The sequence below is a fragment of the Cygnus olor genome, chromosome 10, assembly GCF_009769625.2.
Source record: "Cygnus olor isolate bCygOlo1 chromosome 10, bCygOlo1.pri.v2, whole genome shotgun sequence".
Classification (NCBI taxonomy): Eukaryota; Metazoa; Chordata; class Aves; order Anseriformes; family Anatidae; genus Cygnus; species Cygnus olor.
Window position 1 is genome coordinate 17,145,800 of NC_049178.1, and position 14,781 is coordinate 17,160,580.

The 14,781-nt window shown below is 48.6% G+C and overlaps 1 protein-coding gene across 6 annotated transcripts in view; it reads right to left on the reverse strand.

Moving 5' to 3' along the window:
- The window catches only part of FRMD4B (FERM domain containing 4B), a 114,877-nt gene that overhangs the window by 55,651 nt on the left and 44,445 nt on the right, over positions 1-14,781 (reverse strand). For 5 of the 6 annotated variants that reach the window (XM_040568475.1, XM_040568476.1, XM_040568479.1 and 2 more), the window contains exons 2-3: positions 2,413-2,478; positions 1,744-1,838 (exon numbers count right to left, since the gene is read on the reverse strand). In XM_040568475.1, coding sequence (XP_040424409.1) covers positions 1,744-1,838; positions 2,413-2,478 — 161 coding nt within the window. Of the gene's footprint in view, positions 1-1,743; positions 1,839-2,412; positions 2,479-11,873; positions 11,896-14,781 lie in introns of those variants that run through there. The other variant, XM_040568478.1, reaches the window with a different exon arrangement.

The window sequence follows — 14,781 nt, forward strand, 5'->3', positions numbered from 1 at the left end:
GCATCCAGAAAAAAAGGAAGTGGACCCTTCTGTGCTATAAATGGGGCGACTTCATTGACTTCTCGTGCATAGCAGGGGGACCTGATCTGTAGCAAAGGGCGGCAGTTTGCATGCCTCCAAAACTGGCCTCTTCAAATTGGAAAAAAAAAAAAACAAAACAAACAAACCACAAGCAAAATAAAAATAAATATTTTTAAAAGATTAACAAAAATAATAAAATAAATCCCCCAAGCCCCAGTAACTTCCCTCGTGACCCTGAGGCCTCAGGGCAGCCCAAGAGCTTGCTGCTGCCCCAAAGTGTTGGGTCCACCCAGCCACGGAGCATGGGTGCCCTCCAGAGGCCACACGCTCATTCCAAGCACCCAGCCCCAGCCGTGCGCACCACCCAAGGGAGCCTCTGGAGTCCCACAGGTGGTTTTGGGGAAGCCAACAGCTCTTAGCTAACCCACGAGCAGCACTTTAAGGGAGCTCGCCACGAGGGAGCGCCAGCAACCAAAAACCTCCAGCAGAACTTTGTGGCTGCTCTCGAAAAAGCCACGTGTGAACAGCAAGCAGTCTGAAGGCATTTACAGTAGAGCTGGAAGAAGGTGTCTTCAGCTGAAAGGACAAGGATGTGGCAAAAATACCCAAGATGAGAGCAACTTAATAATATACTGCCGCAGTAGGGGGTCCAGAGGCGAGTGGCTACTACCACCCCTGTAAGCCCCAGCAGCCAGTGCTTCAGGGTGGCCCCAACCTCAGCTCAACGTGGTCTGTAGGTAGAGGCTCCCATCAAAAACACCACAAAAGTGGCAGCAGAGAGAGCAACAGGGACTGGTATTATTCTCGTTGGACAAGAAAAGGTTTATTTAGGGGCTGTATTTATGCACAACTCTGTTTCTCCCTCTATCTTACGTGGTTTTGCTCCCATGCAAAAGGGAGCCGTCAGGTAACACCGCTGAAGACACCAGCCCTTGGGGAGCTGACACCCTGCTGGGCTGCACCCCGCACACCTGGGAAAGCATTTCAGTGCAATTCTGAGAGATCCATCTAAACAACGGCTGAGATTTCCATCAACCCAGCTGGCTCCAGCAGCAGAAGCAGGTTTCTGGCTGCAGCACCTTGCCCATCCCAGGCAGCCACCACGGAAGCCGTCAGGGGGTGCAGCGCTCACACCGCGGCAGCACGGCTCAGGAAGGGAGGGAGGGCTGTGCATTTAAAACATCTGCTGCTTTTGCAGCTCTTTTTGGCAGTCTGCAGAGTAGGTTGGATATCTAAAAGCAATAGGCAAGCAAAAGGAAAAGTTGTTTACGGGAAGCCTACCTTCATATTTCACAGTTAAGGACACTTGGGTTCAAACGACTCATTGATAATACATTGAGACTAAGGTGGAAAGCAATACAAGCTATTTGTTTCAAAAATAAATCCAATTCATTTTTGTTGTTATTAGAAGTGCAGAGTGGGGAAGTTGGGGGTGTTCACATGGGAAATTAGTTCTGAATCAGTTTTTTCATCTTGTAAGATGAACAAGAAAAGTGAAAGTGTCAGGAAGGGATTTTACAAGAATTTTCCATTTTATGCCAGCAAGATATTTTCCAAGTATTTTTCTGTTTGGTACCTTCCTCTTTCATCACAGCGCAAGCAAAAGGGAGGAAAATCTTTCTTCAGAAAGTTATTTTCCATCACACTGAGCTGCCACAGTGTCTGGGATAGGTTTCACTTTGCAATAAACCACAGCTCTTTAAAATGAATTAGCATACTTACGTATCATCTATAAAAGTTATCCCAAAATATTCCTTTTCTTTCAGGTTGAAGTGCGAGGCCACTAGATCCAGTAACTCGCGAGACAAAAGCTTGGGCTGTTGAAAGATTCAAGACCATTTTATTCAGTTCAGTTCAAACCTTTCATTTAAATAATCTCTGCAAACAGTGACACAACTGCAGACAGCATGTTGAAAGCATGCCCATTAATTCCACTTCTCTTAGTTGCTAGATCTAGTAAGAGATGCAACATCTTTCTTCAAATAGCACTTACAGCTCGGCCCTGAGTGGCACTCCTTAAAAAAAAAAAAAGGCAGGGAAATCTGGCCACTAGTGCAAAAAAACGTTATTTTTAATCAATTAAAGGACAAATTAGGAGCACACAGAGGAAGGTGACGAAGCATTTATAGAGGTCTGGGTGACTTAGCAGCTTAAATTACCACTTTAACAACCAAACTGGTGGGACTTCAGAGCCCCAACACAACTTTTTCAGTGGAACTTCTGCATGGCTTAAGACTTCACTGATGGTCACCGTTTCGGTGACACTCCCAGCTCCCTGCAGTGGCACAGTTACATGGGGCACTATTAGAGCAGAACAATCAGAGCAGAATAAAAATCAGTTTGCCCTGGGCCTGGCCACGCTACCAGTGCCCAAACCAGAGGGGTCTTTACCTGAACCAGCAGCTCCAAGTTCCTGTCATCGAGGAGATGCACCTGGCAGTGCCGGCCCTCTGTCATCTGCAAAGACAGCAACACAGCACCGTCAGAAACACGAGGATCTGTGACTTCACTGCTTTGCGCAGGGCCACGTGAGGCTAGGACAGCACACGACAAGCCTGTAATTGACACTGATCAGTGAACCAATGCCGTGCCGGAGCTCAGCGACCTTCTGTGAGGACTTTCTGCTCCGGTGACAAGTGGAGATGACCAAGGACCGAAGAAACCTCCATCCATCCAACCCTGCAGATGGGTTGGTCAGTCTGAATTTGGTCTGCTGACCGGGACCTGGTCTCCAAATTGAATGGAGTCTCCACTGGCACGTTATTGCTCTCCCTTACATAACTTCTCACGATAATTAGAAGCTGCTGCTTCCAAAGGATGCTTCCATACATGCATGTACAGGTCAAGAGAGATGCTTGAACTGCATTAAGAACAGAACGAGATGTGCAGCCTCTGCTGTTATGTCTGGACTCCTTTGGTCCCCACTTTGTGTCACACTTATCCATTGCAATCAACATCTCTCTCCTCTTCACAGGAGAATTCAGAAATAGCTGCACATTATTATGCCCTTTTAATATCTGCCCTTTGAAATATAATACATTTGCACAAAGGCTTTTACATTATTCAAACTCTGTTCTAATTATGGGCTCCGGCCAGTGCAGGCAAAGGACCAGCTGCATGGCGCCGGGTGTGAGAGCTGCTAGAGGAAACCTGGCTTTTGTATTCCTTCTCACAGCCTCAGAGTGACTCGTGTTCCTGACAGCACCAGCTCCTCACAGACCGTAAATCCTGAGCTCTGAGCAGAGGCCAAGGATTGCTCACAAAGGGGCTCCCCATGGGATTAGGCAGCAAGACGCAGCAGTTCCTTCTCTGTGATGGTGACGAGGACAGAGCTCTGCTGCAGGAGCCAACCCCAGGCTGCTGCACACCCAAAACTTGTAAAGACTTAAAAATCAATGAAAATAAAGCCTTCCCTCACCCGATTCCAGTACAATTGAAGAGATTTCCCTTCTCCCCGGCACTGGCCCATTTCAATATGCTGCTGCATGCAGCAAGGGCTGCAGCACACAGCCTCTGCTGTAACCAGCCAGCCCCTCTCAGCCGTAAGAGGCTGAATTAACAAAGGTTTATTGTTTGAACTAATTGAGCTCATTTTGAGCAAAACCCAAGAGGGAGCCTCTTCCCGAGCAGCACTACAAGAAGACTGGAGATGAACGTCTGCAGGCACAGCTTCGTCTTGTGTGGGAAAATGGAAAGAGGTTACTGGTGTCGGTACCACAGGTGCTCCTTACTAAAAAAATTACTAAAAAATAGGGATAGACATATCCCTATAGACATATCCCCCAACAGACATTACTAAAAAATAGGGATATATTTATAGATAGCATCGCATTGCTCACCAAAACAGCAATACTCATAAAAGGACCATTAACAGAGCAAGTCTAAATGGAGAAAATACTTCTCTTTGGCTTTCTTGTTCTGCTGTCAGTGTGAATTCACACAGAAGGGCCAGATGAAGAGTGACCTCAGGCAGTGTGTGCATGCAGGGGTGCAGACCAGAGGCTGCACCACCATGGAGACACCAGCGACAGTCCAATATGAACCACGGCTGCATCCCTGCAAGGGAACACTCCCAGCTTCCTCCTCCGGGGTTTGGAAACAAAATTGCAGCGTCCCCATGCTGGCTCCCAGTGAGCTCCATGCAATTTATCCGCTTGCTGCACACGCTGTCTGATGCCCTTCAATCCATTACGATCCCATCACAGGTCCATTTGTTACCTAGAGCTGCAGGTTTGCCACTGCACGTGCATAAAGGAGCCGCACGCTACCATCAGTTAATCATTTCATCAGCGCACCCTTCAAGGTGGTGCACGTTTCTGGCTCTGACATACTGTTACCAATCTGCCCCTGTTGTGAAGTGTCAGATCCAATAGTGTTTTTAAATCATTCCCCATCTGTTGCTCTGAGATTGCAAAAGGGTTGCCATTATTTAACTGCTAGCTGCTTTAGCTTTTTACCCAGTGAAATCACATTAATCACTTCTGACTGTTTTAATTGCCTCAGTTGTCTATTGTTAAGTGAAAAAAGGTTTCTATTATAGCAAACACATACACAAAGCCTTGTGCTGAGGAGAGAGGAAGGTTGCTGGCGAGATTAAAACATAAAAGAAATACCAGCCACAACCTGTGCTCCTCCTATTCAGCCACCCAAGGTGATCACAATGTACCTTAAAAGTAATTAAACCTCACAACGCCCCTGATGATAGGCAAGATATAATTATCCCTGGTTTTATTGATGAGTAAATGTAAGTACACAGCTTAAGAGTCTGATTTTGAGAAGGGCTGAATATTCACAACTCTGCTCGGAGGGTGCTCGAGCTCCCCCATGGCAGCCGCTTCTACACTTTCCCTCTGTGGGGAAGCCTGCTGGAGGGGGCACCCCAGCTCTCCCCACTGCAGATGCTTTTCTCAATGGAAAACCACCACCTAAATCAGTTTTCCAGTGGATCAGCAAGCTGAACCGACCCACATTGCTGCTAGCTCCGAGGCAAAGGAGAGGAGAGAGCAGGGAGCTCTAGAGGACAGTGAAGCCCCTTTTAGCAGTGGCCCACATCGTATATGTAAGGCAAAATCACGTGCTTACCACGGGACCAGTTTTAAAACAAAATAGTATGTAGTATTCAAAGTCATCATGGTAGTCTGCGTGTAAAAACAAGCCCTAATTTTCTTCCAGCAGCCAATTAAAAAAAAAAAACATGAAAAACCTCCAACTAATCCAACTCCTGAAATCTCCTGAATCAGTGACTTATGTTTAATACCTGGGACTCCGGGAATCTCATCTTCAAAGAACTCACACAGCTGCTTCCCAGACTACTGGAAAGCTAAATCACAGAATCAAGGAACATCCTGAGTTGGAAGGGACCCACGAGGATCATCAAGTCCAACTCCTGGCTCTGCATAGGACCACCCAAAAACCAGACCATGTCTGAGAGCGGTGCCCAAACACCTCGAACTCACAGCTCTGTGCCATGACCACGTCCCTGGGCAGCCTGTCCCAGTGCCCGACCACCTCTGGGTGCAGAACCTTTCCCTAACCCCCAGCCTGACCCTCCCCTGTCCCAGCTCCATTCCGTTCCCTCGGGTCCTGTCGCTGTCCCCAGAGAGCAGAGCTCAGCGCCTGCCCCTCCGCTCCCCTCAGGAGGGAGCTGCAGGCCGCCATGAGGCCTCCCCTCAGCCTGCTCTGCTCTGGGCCGAACAAAACCCAGGGACGTCAGCACTCCCACAAGCCTTGCTCTCCAGACACCTCACCATCTTCATAGCCGTCCTTTGGATGCTCCCAAATAGTTTTATTTGTCCATGTTGGCACACCCGATGGCTGGGTGCCTGCTAAGGTGTCTTCACCAGGGTGACAAGGCAGAGCATCAAAGCAGCACAATGTGGGCACTCCCCACATCGCACCAGAGCCCTGTCGAGGAGCACAGATCTGGTGGGGTGACCGCCAGCTTTGCTTGCAGGCTTCAAATCTTAAGCAGGGTTAACTAGGGAAGACCAAACATCAACCCTCAGGCGCCTCTTGCAGTCCCAAGGCTTTAGCAACCGTGGTTCCTGCAGATGTGCAAGAGCTTGCTCCAAAAATCCCCACCCCATTCCCAATGGGGCAAAGTGCACTTCTCCTGCTTACTCTGTACTTACAGCCGCAACTGGAAACAAATCACTCCCAGCCACCATCAGGGAGCAACACAAACCCATCCTGCATCAGGAATCTCACCCACGTCAGAGGTCGCTTCCAAGAGGCAGCTCCCCCCTCACATATTTTCCAAGCTTTGTTCATACGGGGGGCAGAACAGAAAGCTTCAGGAGGCTATCGCAGCTGCGAGACCAGCTCAGAAGCACAGCACAGACACAGGTATCAGTGGTCTGGTCCTCTCCTGGAGCCTGAAGAAAAACTGGGGAGCTTCATAAGAAGCATCACGCCACCACAGTATCACAGGATATAAAGGATTTTGGCTCTGGAAGGGTGCCTTCAGCTCAGCAAACAGACACCCTGAGCTCCTGGAACCGAAGGACTTGTTTTTAACTCCCCCAGTGACACGGGTGTGATTTATTTCTCTGCAGCACATCCGTCTGCCTGGCCAGCTTCCTTGGGCTCTGGAGGAGCCTGTACCTGGTCCCCAGCTCTCCGGGTGCAGGGCTCCTCCTTGCCCGAGACCCAGTGCCCTGGAAGCCCCTCACAGACACGTTTTCATCTTTAATTCAGAACGCCTCGCTAATCTGAACAATATAATTGATTTTCTATTTAGCTGGACCAATCAATCATGAGATGAGCCCAGCTGTCTGGCTCAGTTAAGGGGCAGCACAAGCACTCGAGATATATATAGACTCACATCTGTGTTTTCAGCTTATTCTCATTGATTTTGCATTGTCTGGGCAAATGAACAATTTTGTTATATTTTTGCAACAAGCACCCATGTTAGTCTTTTTAGAAGTTATTTTTAAAAGGCTGCTAATATTTAAGCTATTATGTAGTACAGAAAGAAGCAGCATAACATTCATTCAGCATCCCCGTATCGTCTCATCCTCAATAGGAAATTAGCAGAGCGATGCAATGCAAACATTGTTTTTGCCAATGTAATGGCAAAACCATCCTGAGATACGGGGCTGCTGGATTCTTATTGTTTCCCAAAGTCACCCAAGCAAGCAATATAAAACAAAAAAAAAAAAAAAAAAGAAAGGAGTGGGAAGGAGAATAAAAAACCCTGTCTGATGCAGTATTACTGCATGAGTATTAATGCAATTCTGCAGCCCCCCGTAACATAGAGGCAGATAGTGGCACTGGGCTTCCACCAAAAAGTTGATTTATTTAAATGAACATAATGAAGGAGAAGAAACAATTCTCAGGATCTATGGTTTATTCCAGATCTAAGGGTCTCAGGAACAATGGGTTAAAATATTCAGAAAGATTTCATCTAGCCAGGAGTTCTTACAAAGTGAGACGAAAAAGTTTTGTTTTGCATTTTTAGGTTTATATTACTTTAATACTGTTCACTGAACAGCATTCAGTAAAAAGAAGAAAAACACATTTTTTCCTCCACCTCACTTGTGACAAAAACTAAGACAAATTCTCCATGTAAAGTCATGGAAGCAAGATTTTCCGAGATGTCAGTCCTTTAAAAAGGGGAAAAAAAAAGTAAGGCAGAGAGAAAAAGCCTACGTCTTGGCTACTTAAACCAATTCACTGTAATATCCTGAGCCTGAATGTTTATTTGGGGAAAAAAAACACGCAGGATATTTACGCTACTTCTCTTCAGCAGTAACATCCTCCGTAGCTGAAGCCAGTTGTTACTTCCAACATTTTTAGACATTCATCTGTGTCATCACACTCAGAAACAAAAATAAGAAAAAAGTAATTATGGTGTAAACAGGAAATCTCCAAAAAAACCCCTTAGGTCAAAAAAAAAAAAAAAGCTGACAGAATACCAGCTCCTGAAGCAGGACTTAAACCCCTCTTCCCTTCCTCATGATAAATCCCTGTGCTCGGGCAGGGCTGTCACTGAGCACCTGGAAAATACCCAGGTGTGACAGACAGCAGGGCTTTGCTCCCCGCTGCACAGAGCTGTAAGCTCCTCACAGGGCAGCCACATGGAATTAAACTTTGCTGCCTGAGCAAATAGAGAAATAGTATGAATTTATATGTAAAGAAAACCCCACTGCTGATCCACAGATGAGAGGTGGGGACCATTTCCACCCAACAATCGTCCTGCATACAAAGGCTTCAGCATCGGTTCTCCAAGAAATCACACCGGTGTGTTAGAGCACAGCTTGCAAAATCTGGATCCCTCATTCCTGAAACAGGCATGGCCTTCAGAGCAGCTCGAGCAGTCCAGGAACTAAAGGAAATCTTATGGGATAGCAAAAAGCAAGAACTATTTCCCCTCAACTCACGAGATGCCACCCCTTCAGCACACAGACCCAACCTCCCCCAGGTTGGGGGCATGGGGGCCCCCAAAATCCTCACCACTTTTTTTTTTTTTTTTTACCGGTGCCTGATGCAGCAGCACTGCTTCACAGGTGCGTAAGCCCAGACAAGAAAAAGCCCCGCACTTAGAGGATTTCGTCCCCAAATCCCTACCTGAGCTGCAGTTAGCCAGCTATAACGCCACGCCAGTAATTTCCTGTAAAGGAATTTTTGCCAAACCTTTCTTCTGTAACTCTTAAGGCTGTAACAGATTTCAAAGCTTGCTATTGAAGCCCCTATGCTGACCTCAGATTTTCATCAGGATTTAGGTTTTTTTTTGTGCTTTTTTTCCTCTCCTTCAGCCATGAAGGCATTTTTGAGCAGATCCTCAGCTGCCTTAAATCAGCATTGCTTCTCTGACTCGGATACAGCCGGCTTATGTCTGGGCTGCAGACACACACTGCCTGGGAAAAGTAAGAAATAAGATGCACGAATGTATTGCCATATAGAGCTGCCCTAACCAGGCACATCCCAGGAAAATAAAAGCAAAGGGCTTTCCCTCTGGAAGGAAGGAGCCTGTGTGCTGCTGAGGGGGAAAGCAGGGAAGAAGTTGTAAGTTGTAATGCTTTATAAATGACCTCAGAGTTTCCTAGGTTCTTCACTGGGAGATCAAAACCTCACCGTGGTCCAGCACTCAGGGTCACACGAAGCTTTCAGAAAAAAAACAGAAAGATAACAAACAAGGATTTGGTTTTATACCAGCATTCCTATGGAAACTTTGTAAAGGATCCAAAGAGGTCTCCCAAAACGCCTGGACACGTGCCTCTCGCCAGCCTTTCTGCAGGCCATGGGTGTGGGTAGGGGCCCATGGGTGGGAGATGGGCAGGGGCGGAAAAGCACCCTGAGGTGTGGGTCTGGGAAGCGACACACACCCTGCCTCGCTGCTGCCCCTCTAACCAGGCAGGGTTTGGGGCTGAACACGCAGGTCTCCTCCCAGTCTGATCCCTTTGAAGGGCTCAGTTTCCGCAGCCATGCGGGGAGCAGCACGCACCTCCAGACACGCCACCTCCCCTGTCCCATCTCCAGGCCATAACGAGGCCTTTGGCTGAAGTCCGCCTCCAGGGCAGTCGATGAACTTCGGTGTTAACTTTAACAGGGCCAGCACTTCGCCTTAAATCATTTGTTATCTTGCTATTAACCTTAACAGAAGCCAGGATCTGCTTAACGTTAAATAGCTGGCAACGCACTGAGGCGGCTGGCTACGTCTTTCGCCCTTTGTGCTGAAAGCAAGACACCTCAGGACACATCCCATGCTGCCAGCATGGCTCCAGTGCTGCCTCCGTCCTCTCCAAGGGCTGCAGACCTCCCTGTGCTCCTTGTCCCAGTGGGGAGCTGAGCAGGGACGGAGACCTGCTGAAGGCTGGCCTTGGAACACGCCGCGCACAGGAATCGCATTTTAAGACCAGACAGGCTGGAGGTTACTCACTTCAGTGCAAGCTGGTACAAATGCCCCTTTGATGATGCTCTCCAAGGAAATGTTGGCTCTACGTGAAGTTTGGCAGAGAGTTAGAGATAAAACACACTGCCTGGAACCGGAGCCTAAAGGCTCTCTGGGTTGCATGGCACCTTCCTAAAATAGCCCCATGAACTGAAGATATGAAGACAAAATTGGCTCCTGCAGAGCATCAACTGACTTTCATGTTACTGGCTCAGCTGGTGGGGCTTACGGAGTCTGGCAGAGCAACAGCCCATGTGCTCTCCCCCACCACAGGAGACTGCGGCTTTCAGGGCCAAGCGCCAACACGCTCTCCCTACAAGCCTCCTTTTCCTATTTATTTCATTTCTTCTTGCAGGGCACGGCAGATTTAAGGGACTCTTCCACTTGACTATATTTTACCGATCATTTGCCGATTTGCACAGGATCTAAAATAAGAACAAGAAGAAAAGAGCAAACAGGAAACTTATACACAGGCCTCAAAACTCTACAGCTAGTCCTAAAAAATCAGGAAAATTAATAGGAAGCAATCAGCACAAATCTGCCATAAACATCAAGTCAATGAAATACTTCATCCAACATCTGCTTTCCTTGGCAGAACTCGGCCAACAAACCGGTGTCTGCTAGGGGCGTGCTTATCTCGCTCAGCGCCGCTGCCGTCAGGTCATTACCACGCACGAGCTCATGGAGATGTTTTGTTCCCGTGCACTCTCCTGGGAAAGAAGGGGAAAAAAGATCCCGAGCGAGCAGAGCTTTCCTGGCGGCACCTGCGGGAGGCTCCCGGAGCCAGCACAGTGCTGGGCTGCACTCCTTGCTTCTCCACCACCACCCCTAGGGCACCCTGCATCCCTTCCCCATCGGGGTCCTCACACCCCGTTCATCCTCCAGCCCGCCCCGCTCCATCCTCCACCCCGGCCCTTTCCTCCCCCTTCCTCTCCCTGGACTTTTCCAGCTGCTCCCGTGCTCGGCAGGGGCCCCTCAGGAAACCCGGCCGCCAGACGTGAGGTAAGCAGGAGGCAAAGAAAAATACAAATAAGGGCTGTATCACAAGTCCATCTGAACCTCTGAGGCACCTGTAACTTCTGTAAGCTTAATAAAAATTCAAATAGCAAGCAAATACAGCAAGAAAAGCCTGAAAGCGTCGGTTGTTTGGAATAAACCAAAACACTGAGCATCGGCTGCATGGTGGAGAGGAGCCGGGCAGGGCCAGCTCCGTGCCAAGCACCCCACCAAGCACCCCGAGTGTTCGGGCAGCCCAGGACTGCTCCAGGCTTGGTGCTAAGGCAGAGCAAGCTCTTCTCATCAGAGGCTCTTCCTCAACAGCCGCTGACGAGCTCCATGTGCATTTCTGCATCCCCAGTGCCAACCTCAGCAGGTTTTTTTGGGGGGAAGGGTGGGAGCCTTACTGATGGGACATTTAATAATTACCAGCTGAAAGGAGCTACTGTGCCAGGCACTGACTGCCTTTTCTGGTGACTTATGAATTTGTGCTCTGTTCAGTGTAAATCGTATCTCAGAGCAGCCTGTAAGGGTAATATCTGAAAACACGTTTTTTTCTGTAAGCAGAAATTACAGACCTGCTTTTCCAGTGCTGCAGAGCTACCAGAATACAGCCTGGATTTAGCACTTTCCTAAAGCAGCCAGGACAACGCGAACAACAAAAGCAGGAAAAAGCAGCTGTAAATGCCGAGAATAAACAAACAGCCCCCTACCTCCCCAGCGGAGTGCAGAGAGAGGCACAGAAATTGTTATGGACTCATCTATCAGAATTAAAAAGAGCAAGCAAAAAGGTTGCTGAAAGCAAACTCACATTGCTCTGTGCTGTTTTCTGGCTGCCTTCTCTCCTGCAAGCACAGTTCCCAAGCTCTGTATTATTTTTAAGTCAGCAGACAATGCAACAACGATAAAAAAAAAAAGTTATTTGCTATTGCTAAGCATCAGAAATTAAAATACAGCCTCTTACCTCCAAGCCACACACCCTGCTGGGTTTAAAAGGACTGGAGAAACCCGAGAAGTCCCCAACAACAAGCGTGCACTCAGCCTTTGTATTTTCTGTACATTCAAGCTGAGGAAGAAGGGAGACACGATCCCGGACTTCTTCCGTTGCCATATAATCTCAAGGAAGTGACCTTAGCATTTGTTGCTTTGATTACAGATTCAGAAACAAAAGCCTTACCAGCGTGAGTCAGGGGACACAAGAGGTTGAAATGCAATTGTTAAAACCAGGGGGTGGGGGTGAGCAGGGAAAGCACTACAATCATTTTTTTTCTTTGTAATATTAACCCCTTTATTATAAAACCAAAGTCAAAAAGCGGTTATTGGCCGCAGGCATGACACACGGTGCCCACCTCGGGGCAAAGGAGCTCAGCCCTTTTCACCAGAAGTTGCTCACAAACAGAGCTGTGGTTTCAGGACCACCTTTCCAGCTCAACAAGTTTCGGCAGATTATATTCCTGAGGCCAGGTAAAGTAACGCGCAGCAGAGGCAGCAAACTCGGCGCTCTCATTTCTTCCTCGCCCCTCGCTGCAGACACCCCAGGCACGACATTGCACGGCATTTCCCAGGTTCCCTTCCAGGGTGCCCCTCGGGAGGAGCGTAGACACCAAGGTGACACCCTTGGCCGGCCAGCTGATTTTGTTCTGCTGCCAGGGCTTGTCTCCAGGGGTGCAGTTTGTGCAGGTGGAGGCACAGGAACAGTTTATCTACCTGCTGTCCCCTTTGCAGGGCTGCTTTCTGCCTGCAGCACATGGGGTTGTGCTTGGAGCACGTCCAGCCCCGCTCTGGCACTTCAGCCTCCCAGACCTCCCACACCTCCGGGTGTCTGACACAGCAACGACGAGCGAGTCAAAGAGCGCAGGTACTGCAGAACCAACTCAGACTGCTTTCATTGAAAACAAACCAAAAACAACAACAACAACAAAAACACAACAAACCCACAAAGTAGAAACCCCAAAGAAACGCACACAAAGAAATCCAGGATGCAGCTCCTCTACAGCACGCAATCTGTAACCCCCAGCCAGGCACACCAGAGACATCAGATCTCAAATTTACACGTGCATTTACTTCAAAATAGAAAACAAGAGGCTGTTTCTCCTTTACAAACACAGGTCAGTGTTATTGATCAGCATTTCAGCACAGAGCAGGCAGGAGCTCTGGACACGCACCGCAACAAGCTCCCGCTGGGAGCGAGGACTCGTTGCCTTGAGCTGGATGCTCTCTCTCCTTCGGAGATCTGCACTCCCACTGACTGAGCAACCACTATGTACAGGAAGGACAAAGTATGAAGACTTTTCCACCCAAATATTTATAATCTAGAGATGAGAAATTGAATTATAACAGGAAATTAAGTTGGAGATCTGGAGGTGTCTTGTCCTCCTTAACAGAGGAACCGGCTTTGATCAAATACGCACTTCTACACTGCTGCAAACAAGGACTTTTTTTTTCCTTCACATTTACTTTGTGTAGTATTCTCATGTTGTTTCATGACTCCAAGAGTTTCCCAAGAGCTCTCAATATCACAAGTTTCATGAAAAAATCATGAGCTGGCCCCACAGGACCAATGGTGCCAGTTCAGGTCCAGCCGGCTGCTCCAGACAGCACTGGCAAACTACGGGGTGGCAACTGAGACAGTTTGGGAAAAGTATTTCAGAGCAACAAGCTTGTGTTTATCTCCAAAACACAGAATCCAAAGCCACAAAATAAGATGGAAAATAGAGAGTGAGTCATTTTTCCTTAGAGAAATGACGTGAAGGTTACCTGGGTGGTGCCAACTTCTGCCCTGCTGGAGCACCACCAGGGACAGGAATAGTTGACAGAGGGGAAGGGCAGAGCTCCTCAGAGGATCAGGGAGCTTATACAAACGCACATCTGGGCGTGTAATTCGGCTGTGGGCCACAGATATTTTTTTAAGCTAACTTTTCTTCTCATCTAGAAAAGAAAGAGAGTGCGAGGAGGAGGTTGCAGCAGCCGGAGGACGCGAGCATCCCAGGGCGCACGCCCCAGCTCCGTTGGTGAGCAGCTGCAGCTTGCTCGCTGTCGGGGAGGAATTACCCACTTTCACTACAGCTTAGCAAACACACCGACCTTCACATCTGCTGAGCGCATGCGCCCAGCCAGCTTCCTGGAGGGCTTTCTCCACATTTTCTCTCCCAAAACAACGGTGGCAACCAGATGCGGCCAGTCTGGCACCAGCCAGGCAGCTCCACATGGGCACAGCAGAAACCCCTGTGCCCAGGGCTGCCACCTTGCTGGGGAGATCGCTCCCCTTGTGCTGCTGTCTCTTTACAACCTCAGTTCCCTCCTCGTGCACTTCTGCTCTTTTTCTCTACCTGTTTTCCCACACTTCCTCAGAAGCTGTGCTCGGCTTTGAGCAGGAGCAGTTTTGACATCTCCATTGAGTCAGTTGGTTTTATTCCCATCTCTCCTCTTTCCCTGCTTGCCCAGCCCGTGCTTCTCATGCTGTGCAGTTCTCGTGCTGCCCTTCCCTGCTCTCCCCATTTCTCTCTTCCCACCCTCCAGCCCTTTGCCTTCCTCTCTCCCAGGAGCCACCCACCTGCACGGTGCTCTCGTGCACATCACATACCCTCCACCCAGCCCACCTCCCACATCAGCTGGAAAACCAAACCAGGAAGCCACAGTCTTAAAATCTACATTGCTTGGGTTGTCAGGGATGGCTTTCACTGGCTAAACAACGGCACATTTGGGCTATTCTCAGCATTTGGATGGCCCTCTCTCTCCCCACCTCTCCTCCCCAGCATGCAGAGTTGATGCACATTTAAATGGAGGGCAGAGCATTAGCAGGGAAAAGTGTACGTGTGTGTGTGGGAGGGTATTTAAGCTAATATTTTCCAGTGCTGATAGCTTTATCCTCT